Source organism: Epinephelus moara, chromosome 18 (genome assembly GCF_006386435.1).
Source record: "Epinephelus moara isolate mb chromosome 18, YSFRI_EMoa_1.0, whole genome shotgun sequence".
Lineage (NCBI taxonomy): Eukaryota > Metazoa > Chordata > Actinopteri > Perciformes > Serranidae > Epinephelus > Epinephelus moara.
This window is the reverse complement of record NC_065523.1, coordinates 5421881-5434178: the sequence shown is the minus strand read 5'-3', so window position 1 is coordinate 5434178 and position 12298 is coordinate 5421881. Positions and strand designations below refer to the sequence as shown.

General features: G+C 39.0%; 1 protein-coding gene across 3 annotated transcripts in view; it reads left to right on the top strand.

The window, feature by feature from the left end:
• Window positions 1-12298, top strand: part of septin12 (septin 12) — a 119399-nt gene that overhangs the window by 83448 nt on the left and 23653 nt on the right. For all 3 annotated transcript variants that reach the window (XM_050068711.1, XM_050068712.1, XM_050068713.1), the window contains one exon: window positions 8052-8180. In XM_050068711.1, coding sequence (XP_049924668.1) covers window positions 8052-8180 — 129 coding nt within the window. The remainder of the gene's footprint in view (window positions 1-8051; window positions 8181-12298) is intronic.

Genomic DNA, 12298 nt, shown 5'->3' with positions numbered 1-12298 from the left:
ACCTCAGTTGGTGAATTTGGACATGAGACTCTGATGTGGTTGTAAACTTTCAGTCTTCATGCTGACATATAGAGTGAGAGGGAGAGAAATAATATTGGATCGGTTTGTGTCTTCTGACCCGTCTGATGGATCCTCATACTTTTAAATATGACACTACAACAGAGTTGAGCAACTGTTTCCTCTCCATAGATTTTCCCACCTGATAGTCTCACAGATGTTACCCCCGGCTTCTATTACGTATAACATACAACACAAAACCAACCTGTTGTGTCATGTGTGTGTGTGTTATTCTCCTTCAGTGATTGTGAGAACACAAAAAGATGTTTATTTATTGGGAACATGATTGAGAAGATTGGGCCTTACTCACAGACAGTGCATACGCATAAATCTGTGCTAAAACAATACGTATGAACCTGAATTTGTTTGGACTCTGCAAGCAAATTTAGAGCTGCCTCAGACCATATGTATGCATAAATGATGAAAATATGAATACACATCTTTTGACTAAATGCACATTAAAACTGCATTCATTAAAAAAGGCTTTGATAGACAACAGTGTTAATTTTGTTAATTTGCACGTTCATAGCTAAATCTATTAAATAACTATGAAGTTGACGGCCTTTCATCCACATCAGTTATTGTCGTAATTAAAATATTAAACTGTAAAAACTGAGTGTCCCAGTCCTAGCTTACAATTGAGTATGCTACGGTGTTCATAATGAAATGTAACAGTTTTGGTTTTCATTGCTTTTAATGACCTGGCGTATAATGACTACCTACTCCCACCAATTTTTAGTGCCATGAAATTGTGCATATTCAAAAGCTATATAAAATATTATGATATACTGCCAAGCAGCTGTTAAGATGGCATTTTTCTAGCCTTGCTGGAAGATACTGCAGCCCGTGTCTTCAGGAGAGAGCAACATAACGTGTTTGAAGAGAGTGACAAACGACTTATCGGCATTTTCTGACTGCCAAGACATTCACTCATATTGTGTAGAATCAACTTCACTGTGTCTCTGTGATACACCTCTTGGCAAATGTATTTAGTCGAGAAATGGGGGCTTTGCAGTATGCTAATTGCAAATAGTGGGCACGTTCCTGTCAGTTTAGAATGATTCTGATTCAATAACGTGCACAGTGGTAAGAACCAAATTTGCCAGTGTACTTGTGTCATGAATCCGACACCAATTTTGCTCTTATTTTGTGCACGAAGTGAGAACATTTCTACACGTATATCAGTGAATTCTGTATCTGAACTGGTGGTAGATCATTGCAAACTGTGGGAACAACCTGGAATCACCAGGTGAAGGCATTTGAGGTTTCGATTCAGGAAAGCAAACCACAGCTGGCAGAACTGAATCTGAACAAAGTGTCAGGTCCTTTTGTTGTCTCTGTCCACTGGTTTGAAAGTATTATGGGAAGTGTTACTTTAATATTTTTCTATGTTCTATATATTATTATTCCAGCAAACCTATCAGCTTTTGAGTCATGAGTCAAAGTGATGCTAATAGTGTCGTAAGTATTCTACATTCATTCTACTCCTGGAAACACAGAAAGTGGGAGTTTGCAATAATTTTGAAGCTATACTAACCATATTTGTACAATAGCAGTTAGTTGAGAGGAAAATAAACATGAAGTTAATTAAGTAGTTGTTTTCAAGCTTGCTCTGGATGTTAAAGAGTGCAGAAAACATGATTTTCTAGTGAATTTTGAATAGAAACTACCGAGCATGTGCACACATAGACCTCAAAGGGTGCTTGAGCCCCTGCCCTTTTTGCCGCTCATAGAAAAGTGCCCTTTTTTCTGTAGGTCATTTTGTTTTTTTCCTGTCACGCACAGCCTGCTATCCCTGCCCTGCCGAACAGATGTTGATTGAAACAAAATGTCAGATAGGGCGATCGGTGATTGGAAGCCCTGTGTTATGATGCCCCTCCCATACTGCATCTAACGTTACAAGCATTTCTGTGGAAAGCGAAACTTATCCCTGGATGTGCATTATTATCCATTATTCTGTTTGTGTAAATAATCTTGTTCAGTTTACAATATATATCTATATGTATATATATATATATATATACGTTTATGTTTGTTAATAATTCCTGTTTATTTAACTATATATTTGTTTGTTAATAATTCCTGTTTATTTAACTATATATTTGTAAATACTATCGTTTAAATTTCTTATATTTTCACGTATCTTTCCTCTCTTGCAAGGAGCACCTGTAACATAAATAATTTCCCCTCGGGGATCAATAAAGTATTTCTGATTCTGATTCTGATTCTGATTCAGCACCAGTAGCCCGGTCCAGTCGTGACTTGTGAATCGTGAGAGTGATGTTAAATGTTTTTTTGTTTTTTTTTAATCTTACACCAATAATATTTTCAGTAGTTTTGGAGGGAGGGGAGAGATAAAGGAATATTAATTGTTAAAATCTTTATCTTTAACTATTTTTTAATATATATATATATATGTTATTTTTATTTATTTTATCTTGAAGTGAAGAAAGTTCAAGAATTTTTTGTATATTTGGAGGGAAGAATGATGATGAAGGAATGTTAAAGGGGGCAAAAAGTGAAATCGTTTCACCGCTAGGTTTGCTGATGTGCACTGCCTGTAGACCTCTGCCAGAGCCCACCAGGCTCACGGAGAAGAGTAGGGATGTTAGCGTTAGCACTAGTCGGCTGCCACGCTAACGTTCCTACTCTTCTCCGCAATTAGCATTGTAAAATGTAGCCCGCCACGCTGCCCGCCAGGCTGCCCGCCATGATTCACATGAACGTACATGAACGTGCAGCCGGACCGGCGTGTAAACAAGGGGCTGGAGATCAACACAGAGAGAGGGTGTGTGAGGTCATGCTATACTCCAGATGAAATTACACCTCTAGTTCTTCACATAGCAATTTTTTAATTCCTTCAATCTAGAAATGATGAATTTCGCTTATTGCTCCTTTAAATGTTAAAATCTTTATCTTAAACCAATTTTTAAAAAAAAAGAAAATAGTGTTTTATTTCTTCTTAGAACTGTGTCTAAATTCCAAAATGTCTTCCAAATCTCGGTATTATTATATGACATGATTATATTAAAGGGCCAGTCAGCGTTTTTTTCTGGCGGCATCTGCTGGTCAACCAGTGCATTGCAACTCTTCCCATAGGGTTTCAATAGGGATTCTGGAACAACATGGCGGCATCCACGACGCCTCGACCCATGCTTCTAGGTATATAAAACAACTCATTCTAAGATAGAGGAGAATGCAGAAATGATCACTTCTGATGTATTATGCACTATTTTATTATACTTATGATATTATATTCAGTTTCCACAAAAAAAATTATATAAATATTATATTTAACGTTATATTAAGAGCATTTTATTTTCACCACTAGATGCCGCCAGATCTGTTGGTGATAATTTCTTTGCTCAAAGACTTAAAACGCTACATACTAGGGTATGCAGCTAGGTTGTTAGCTAGCTATTTATGACTAGTAGCCTACTTTATCAATTTCTATTACATACTGTATTGGGCTAGACCCAGTGCCCTTTTCTGCCTTTGAGCCCCTGCCCCTCTATGAGCCTGTGCATGACCCTGGAAACTACACCCATGCCATAAATTGCCAGCTCGTGTATCACACTCCTCAGACTCATGGACTTAATCTGACACAGAATGTTTGTGTAACAGGAAGATTTTAAAATATTAAAAACAATGTAGAATTATCAATTCTAGTAGACATGAATAAAGTCTTTCCCTTTCAGTCTTTTTTTGTTTACCAGTGTTCTATTGCAGGGTATGGAGGTTGTCTCTTTGACTGGTAGACATTGGCCAGGGTTGCAAGTTCCTGCTTGCCAATTTTAACTTTTAAAAAGCACTTATGAAATAAGGCCTAGAATAGAAACCTTCTGTTTCTTTCTTTTTTGTTCTCATAATAATAGTTCACACTTTGTCAGTGTAGAATGATAGTCCACTGCTGGTAATGTGGGAATGCACAGTGTGTGTTAGAAGTTTATAATATAGTTTATATATAGGTTATAGGTTATATATAGGTTTTTGTATAAACCAAGCTGAGTCAGACTCAGGCTTTTTAACTTCTCTCCTTTCATTGTGCCCATATACATGCACAAAACATTCAGACTGAGGAGCCAGCTTGCATTATGTGTATTAGAGATGTGTGGATTGCAGTTATATCCCCTGCAGCAATCCCATCGCAGCGGAAAAGACAAGTGCGCCTCCACATTAGCAGAGACACTGAGCATTTACACACAAGGCACAGCAGTGTCACTTCATTAATTGTTTAAATCTCCAGCCATGCAGACAGGATCGGTCAGGATCTAATGTTATTCATGTTCTGTGTTCTTCTGCACACACTGGGTCTCATTCATGAAACCTATGCAGAAGGAGTTTGTGTGTAAACTGTTCACAGAAGGAAATTTACATTTATTTCAGCATTCATAGAATTTAAGGCATCCAGTTTCCACTTGATTCAATCAGGAGAAAGAACTCCACAAATGTATCTTCTGTTTGAGTGGCGAGACTGTGAGACCCATGTTACTGACCAAACACTAAGCTGTCAGTGAATGCTGTCAGAATGTATATTGATTTAACACTTTATATCACACATTATTCACCTTACCTTCTTAGTTTGCTGTTGACTCCTCCAGTGGAGGCATGGTGCTGTCTCCGTCAGAAATAATTCCTGACAGAGAGGTCTCTCCAATGATGCAAGCAATGCGCTCATCTGCAGCAGACATCTGTGACTGGGAAGAGCCTCCTCATGTAGCTGTTGTGGAGTTTTTTTTATATGTGCTTATGTGTCTTTTGCGTCAAGTTTCATATTAAACCATTTTTATTTAACTTTTTGGATGGTGCTTACAACAGAGGACACAGAGTTAACAGCATCCGTTACCTCCTTCCAGGAGTTTCCGGCAGCGTTCATGAATGTGGTATAGGGTTTTAGTCCCAAGGATTGTGCAAATCTACTCACAGATTTACTCACATTTTGTGATTGAGACCCAGGCTGCATCCCAAGTCTCTTAATTGTATAATGCTAACTCCTAACTCCTGACTTGACCCGGAAGTCGTTCGGGGTCCACCATCTTTAAGGCCGTCTCATGTCTCTTATCCAGTAAGGAGTTAGTGTCAGAGATATTGGATAAAGGAGATACCCCACTGTAGGCTTTGATCAGCGAATATAATGGGACTTTGGATGTACGCTAAACACTGGCGCCGTTATGCAGCAGATCCAGCTGTCGCGCCGTCACCAGAATAGGACGTTGCTTTACGTGACGATTCAGAGTAAGGCCGTCTCATGTCTCTTAATCAGCAATCCTCGCTCCTCACTCCTAACTCCTGACTCCTTGCATGTTTTCCTAAGTGGGAGGGACTAAACAGTTAGGTAAGGTGGCTTGATAAGGTGGTTAGCAGTAATTTTAAGAGACTTGGGATGCAGCCCCAGTGTGTGTGTGTGGTTATCAGAGAGAGCTTAAAGTGATATTGGTGTGGGTCTCAGGCCAGGTCGTGCAGGACATTAGTGTATGTGTTTGTGTATTCACTAATATGTGTAACTCCCGGTTGGCCAACTACTAAAAACCTTGGTGATATAAACCAGCCATCCTGCTGTGCAATGGCCAATCACAGAGCTCCACAGAGAGATCAGGTTCTTCTGAGCCACTCAGCAAAGCTAACCACCATGGCAGGTTTGCAGTTTAACCGATTGCTGATCTACAGTTACAATGTGTTAAAAAACTCTGTGTGTGTGTGTGTGTGTGTGTGTATGTGATGAGATGGGGTTGCTGGGTCTCTTCCTCTTTGAGAAAATGTAGTTTGCTTTTCGTATTGGAAGAGGAAGTATGATTCTTTGAGTAGGAAGTGGTTTTGAAAGTTTAGGCTGTCTGCTCTTTCCTGTCACACACACACAGATGATACACACTTCCTCTGTTGTTAGATTGAAAACAGGAAGTTTCCTGTGATAATTATGCATAATTAAAGTGTGCTAATGGTTTACTTTGTTTGTATACATTTCTTCAATTTCACACCATTCCTTATGTGATTCTCTTAAACCAGGGGTCGTCAAACAAAAATTTAAGCCTTATAATGAAGGTAACATAGCCTATTAGGTCTAAATTAGCATATACTAATAGTCTAGATTAACATTCAATTAACATAATATGCAGAGCTGGCAGTGAAAGCAAACAAATCTGTGCACGCACTACTAAATTCTCAATTTTATTTCAAAAGGTGCAGTAGGTGTAATGCACACATTTAGTTGTTGAAATGTAAAAACAAAGTTTTATTTGGTATATAGGCTTCACATTTTTACAGTTGGAGAATGTAAGATTTTCTTTAGGCCTTCAACATTGACAAATGAAAATTAGAATGTTAAAAAAAAAACAGTAGTCATTTTCATAAAATTTTCTTTGTCAAAGCCACAGGGAGCTACTGGAGAGGGGCTTAAGAGCCACATGTGGCTCCGGAGGCCCAGGTTGCCTACTCCTCATCTTAAACAATATGTAAATAATATATCCAACTGAGAATATGCGAGAATGAGAAGACATAGCATGCAACACAAATCTGTCAAACTTGAAAAAAACAACAATTTGCCATTTTAGCCAGTGAGCTCACATAGGAGTAGCAGCTGTAACATTTTGAAACTAGGAAAGTATTTCTATTTAGAAAAAAAGATTTTAACACCAGTACTGAAATTCTGTTAAAAGTATCAAAATACTTAAAATTGTACCCAGCCTTACGTGGGACAATAGCTTTATCTGGGGGAAACATAATACATATTAGGTTTTAAGCTGGGAACCAGACAAATCTGCAAGCTCATGTTTTATCAGCTCTGGTGGATGCATCTGTTCCCCTTTCCAGCTGACCTGTCCTGGAAAACCACAACTGTTAATTTAATATGAGGCAGGTTTGATATGATGATTGGCCACTTGCAGTGCCTTAGCACTTAGGGCAACATACGAGATTATGTCATTTTAGCTTGCGCACCCTTACTCCAGAAACACTATACTAAGCATAAACCTAGATTAGAAGGCTAAAGAGGAGCCCCACTGAGGCATTTTTGAAAACCAAGATGGCTGCAATGGATGTGGAACTTTTTGTTGAAGTGTAATTTTCAAATTGCTATGATGAAAACAGCAACACTCGTTCACAGCATAGACTGTATAAAATAATGGCAGAAGCCACTGTGACATCACCTATTGGTTTGTGGACTTCTGCTTTGAAGCCTCAAGTTTGGCATTTTGGCTGTTACCATCTCGGGTTTTTGGAACCAGAATTACCATATATGGATGAGAGGGTGGCTAACTGCTAGCTTCGTTAGCGGGGTGCATTTACAGCTATGGTTAACTGTGAAAATGCAAATTTTCACTAGTGGAAAACAGGCTTAAATCATTATAAACACATTGTACTATACATATCAGAGTCCTTAATGGGTCTTTTAGTTCAACCAAACACTGAACAAGACTTTTTTAGGTGACCAAAATGTTACAATTAAATTCAGTGAGCTAAAAAAACACACTGAAATAGCCACAGCTATGAATATGCCTATTCTCTGGGAATCTGAGATTATGTCATGATTACATTAACTAATACTGTTGCAGTTTTTGGCACTTCCACATTGGTTTAATTTTTTAGCCATGGAGGTTGCCACTTCGTTCAAAGACGTGTTGTTGCTACACCATCACTGCTCATCTCTGCATGCTGTAGTCTGTTTACATTTGCCCAAAGCTTAGCACTATGTTACATATGTTGTCGCTCTGGTTGGTTAACTTAAGCAATGCCAAGCTAATTGAGTCTTTCTGCTGGCCATAAAATTAAATTTGTTGTATTTGTGTTAAATAAATCAAGGGGGTTTTGGGGAGATGTGCTGTCTCTTAGCTACTAATCCAACATTGACACTCTGGTTTGCTGGAGCAGACAACTTGCACAGAAGCTGAGAGCTTCATAAGGGTTTTTATTCCACACAGGAGACATGACAGAAACAAATACAACACACTCCTACACACACTTTTAGAAAGGTTAAAAGCATTGTCTCTTTGTGTCTGCAGGTCAGAGTGGTTTAGGGAAATCCACTCTGGTTAACACTCTGTTCAAGTCCAAAGTCAGCCGGAAGTCCTGTACGCCCAACTACGAAGAGAAGATCTCCAAAACAGTCAAACTGCAATCAATCAGTCATGGTGAGTCACACACACACACACACACACAGGGAATGTGTTATGATTCCTGAGAATCCTGAAGGCATGACGAGACCTCCTTGTCTGTCAGTATGGTTTTCAGTACTTTCTGTCTTCCTCTTTCTGCTACTACTGATTACATTTGTTCAGGCCAGTCTGCAGAGGCTATGACTGATGATATAATAGTAGACAGCACTCACATCCTTCTTTCACATCACTTTTCCTTTCAGTTCTTGTCTCATGACCAGGAATCTCAGCTTGGGTTTACAAAAAAACAATTTCTAGTTTTAGGCTCTCTGTTCTCAGATGAATTCAGAATAGATTTCTTTGACATTGAGCATATCCCATGTGGACTACCAAACACAGGTAGATAACACAGAGGGTCAGTCCTCCCACATTGTCTTGTGTTGTATCGCATTGATAGGGAAGGTTTCTTCTGTAGAAATAAGCTCTCACACAGTATATTTTTAGCATTATGCTGAAACATATTTAACACCTATATTAATTTTGACTGGATTATATGAATAAATTCTAATCCTCACTTTGAGAAAAAAAAAGTGTCATAGAGAATTGTTCCTGTGGGCTACAGCAACACTAAACCCCTGCGCTTGCCTGAGAAGGACTGAATGCACAAACCTGCTATTTTTAAATATCCCATGGAGAGAGACTCTTGGAGAGAGACTCTCATTGCAGCCTGTTCTATTTTGTTCTGAAAATGTCGTTGTGCAGCCCAGTTTTGTGGACGATAAATGAGGTAGACGGAGCAGTGAGTGACAACAACCTTTCCCATATTTAAGTTTGTGGTGGAAACATTATATAGACGGAGGGTCTGGGCCATGTCTGAAGGGTTACTTTTGGTTCCAAAAGGCACCACACCGAAAGTGTTAGGTGGAAATGGGGCTCAAACTTGAGCTGCAGACTCACCGGGACACAATGGGGGGAGACCGGAGGGTGGGGACAGTGTTTCCACAGCAATGCTGTTGGGTCGGGACGGTGTTACCAGCAGTAATGGCTGAATGACAAGCGCTGCTAATGTTAGGTAGCTCCTACCAGACCGAGGTAGTATGCAGTACAGTAAACTAAAGAGAAGCAAAATAACCTGTAGACCGACATGTGTAATCAGTCAAAAATATTCTCAGTGGTTAACCAATCAATGGTTGACCTCCCTAGCTGTGGTAACTATCACTTCAATATCTCTAGTTGTAATAGGTTATTATGGGCATTGTTCATGGTTGTGAGCAGGACTGATGCATGGTAATAGTAGATAGTTACAGGATCTGTATATCAATGTGATGAAGTACTGTGATGTGTCAAAAGCTACATGTAGTAGGTGCTGCAGGAGTCCTGGTGGATGCTAATGCACATCACCATTGATATCATGGATGTATAAAGAGAAATGGATACAGCATTGGTGATTAATGTCCTTTTTCTTCTTCACCACATCCAATCAAAACAGGCTGGTTATGACAACTGTGTTTTTTAAGTGGCCTTACATCAGATCTTCTGGTACTCTAGAAGAGAAAGTCATTTATGAAGGTGGTGAAAACCACAAATGAAAGCTGCCAGCAGTAGGTGACATGTCATCAAGTACTTGAGGCAAAATTCTCACAAGTAAAAACTGGTAGTTTTTGTGTGTGTGTGTGTGTGTGTGTGTGTGTGTGTGTGTATCTTTCACACAAACACAGAAAGACACACACACAGTCTGTCTCCCTTTGTTCGAAGACTGCTTTTTTCTGTCTGCGACTCCAAAAATGTGAGGCTGCTGCTGACCATGACATCCTCCATAAACATCTCCTCTTGCACTCTCACACGAATCTCTTAATGCTTGTCACATTTACACTCTGCACACTCTGAAACCAAAAACATGAAAAAACTGCTGAGGAGAACTCTGGCCAGGTATAAATGTAACCATCAGAGTATGCTGTTGAAGAGCACAGCATTGCAGCAAAAAGCCTAAATATGGTCATGACTCAGAAGCAAACCCACATCAACATCCTCCATTTTATTTTTACGCTCCAAAGTGTTACTGAGCATGTTAGGGTGATGTATTTGTTACAACCATGATTATACAGATAAAGACTGATTTTAAAATTTCTAATTAATTCTGTGGTGGAATGACTGAAAACACAGGAGACACTTATTGTAAGGAGTTAAATAAACAGTTAGGTCCAGCCAGTGACGTACATCCCATGTTAATGAACAGAAAAAGGGAAATATTGATGATTTTGCTTTCTTGAATAGTCATGTCGTTAATCAAATCAAATCAAATCATCCTGGGCCCATTACGACAATTATGTTCTTTAATTATTGTACAATATACGGACATGACCTCGATCATTTTGCTGACCTCGAAATTGTGTTTACATGTGTGTTTGTTGACAAAAGAATATCACCAACATTGTAGCCAACATGATACCAGAATAAACAGCAGAGTTTTCCCCACCATTTTAAGACTTGGGCGCAGGGACTACTTGCCTACTTGTGCAAGTCCGAAGAAAAATAAAACAAAACTTCAAAGACGTACAGTGTAGCTTACCGGCAGCCTGCAGCTGCACTTTTGGAGTGGAAGAAGCACTGTCCCAATAGTTGTTAGTTGCCATCCCCTGGCAGCAACCCAAAACGTCTGTCTGTAGTAGTTTTGCCCTTTTACAACTTTATCCTCCACCACACTAAATCCACCAGCAAACAGCCCAGTTTCTAGGTCGTCCATCCCTGGGAGCCAACTGCAGCACATGGTCGGATTATGGAGGTAACTGCTGTGTTCCCAGAGCTTCGCAAAGCTTGTCTATTAGTCACCAGCGTTATCCCAGTTTCTACAATTTTTTATCAAGTCTTAAACTGATTATTATTGGGCTACTTCCAAAAAATAAATAATTACAAGTATACTGGCCACTTTATTAGGTACACCTTGCTAGTACGATTTATTACCTTTTTTCAACTGCAAATTATGTCCCAAAAGGAAGACTTTGTATTATCTAATAAGATCAAGTTTTCAGTCTGTTCAGTGCACTTCAGTCATTTTTATTATAGCGAAATTTATCTTGTGGACAGAAGAAGCAAGTGATAATATTTTTCTAGTAGGCTACCAAAAGTCAAATTTGTTCTTGTAATAGTAATATTTTATATAATAATAAAATCAATACATGGTGCCTGAGTAACAATACGATATTGCTATACAAAAATATTTGAATACTGTGCTGTGCAGATCTTTCCCCCACCCATCATTCCAATTCATATATGACAAATATTCTTATTTGAGATGGTGTACTTGTATTATTTTGCTGTTATATTTTATATCAGTGACAAAAAAAAGTCTCAAAATAACAATAATATTGGTAATTGCAATTATTTCTAGGACAATATAAAGTCTAGCAAAAGAAGTTATTGTGACAGGCTTAAATCATCTTCTGTGGAGCAGATGTGCACAGCAAAGTTAAGTCAGTGTGTGTGTTAGATTGCGATATTTCCTGTGTACAAGTAGAAAAAGTGACTTGATTGTGAAGCTAGAGAAAGGGCTGGTCACAGAGCTGTTCCATTAGACATTAGTTTTTTAGATGTGTTCAGTGGGGAATTCAGACCTCAGTGTAGGCAACAGACAAAAGGTCAAAGTGGTCTCCCAAATCATCATGATGCATGCTTGCTCTGGACCAAAGTGCATGGAGCGTGTTCATGAAATTAAAGTGCCGCGATGAGGAGATAAGGAAATGAGGCTCGCCTCCACATGACAGGGCTGTCAGAATGAAACTGTCCCTCAGATCTGTGTCTCTCTTTTAATGTGTGTGTCCCGAGAGCTGACATTTAGCTCTTTATTACAGGACAAACACTATGTGCTCATTCTGCTTTAGTTTGTACAATATATGGTTATTTTCATTTATTTGTAAGTAAAGGCAATTAAACGTTCTTGAGTCTTCACATTTACTACCACTGTCTCAGAGACAAACTGAGAGGCATTTACAGCCTAATGGCCTCTGGCTACCACCTCTTGTCTCTGTAAAAATCCTTATGGCTCAAACTTCCCAGAAGCTTCAAACCTGGAGTTCGACATCTACAGTTACTAATTCCTCAACATTTCCCAAAACTCAGTCTGAGGCCATGCTGACCTCACTGCCTATAAATCCAGT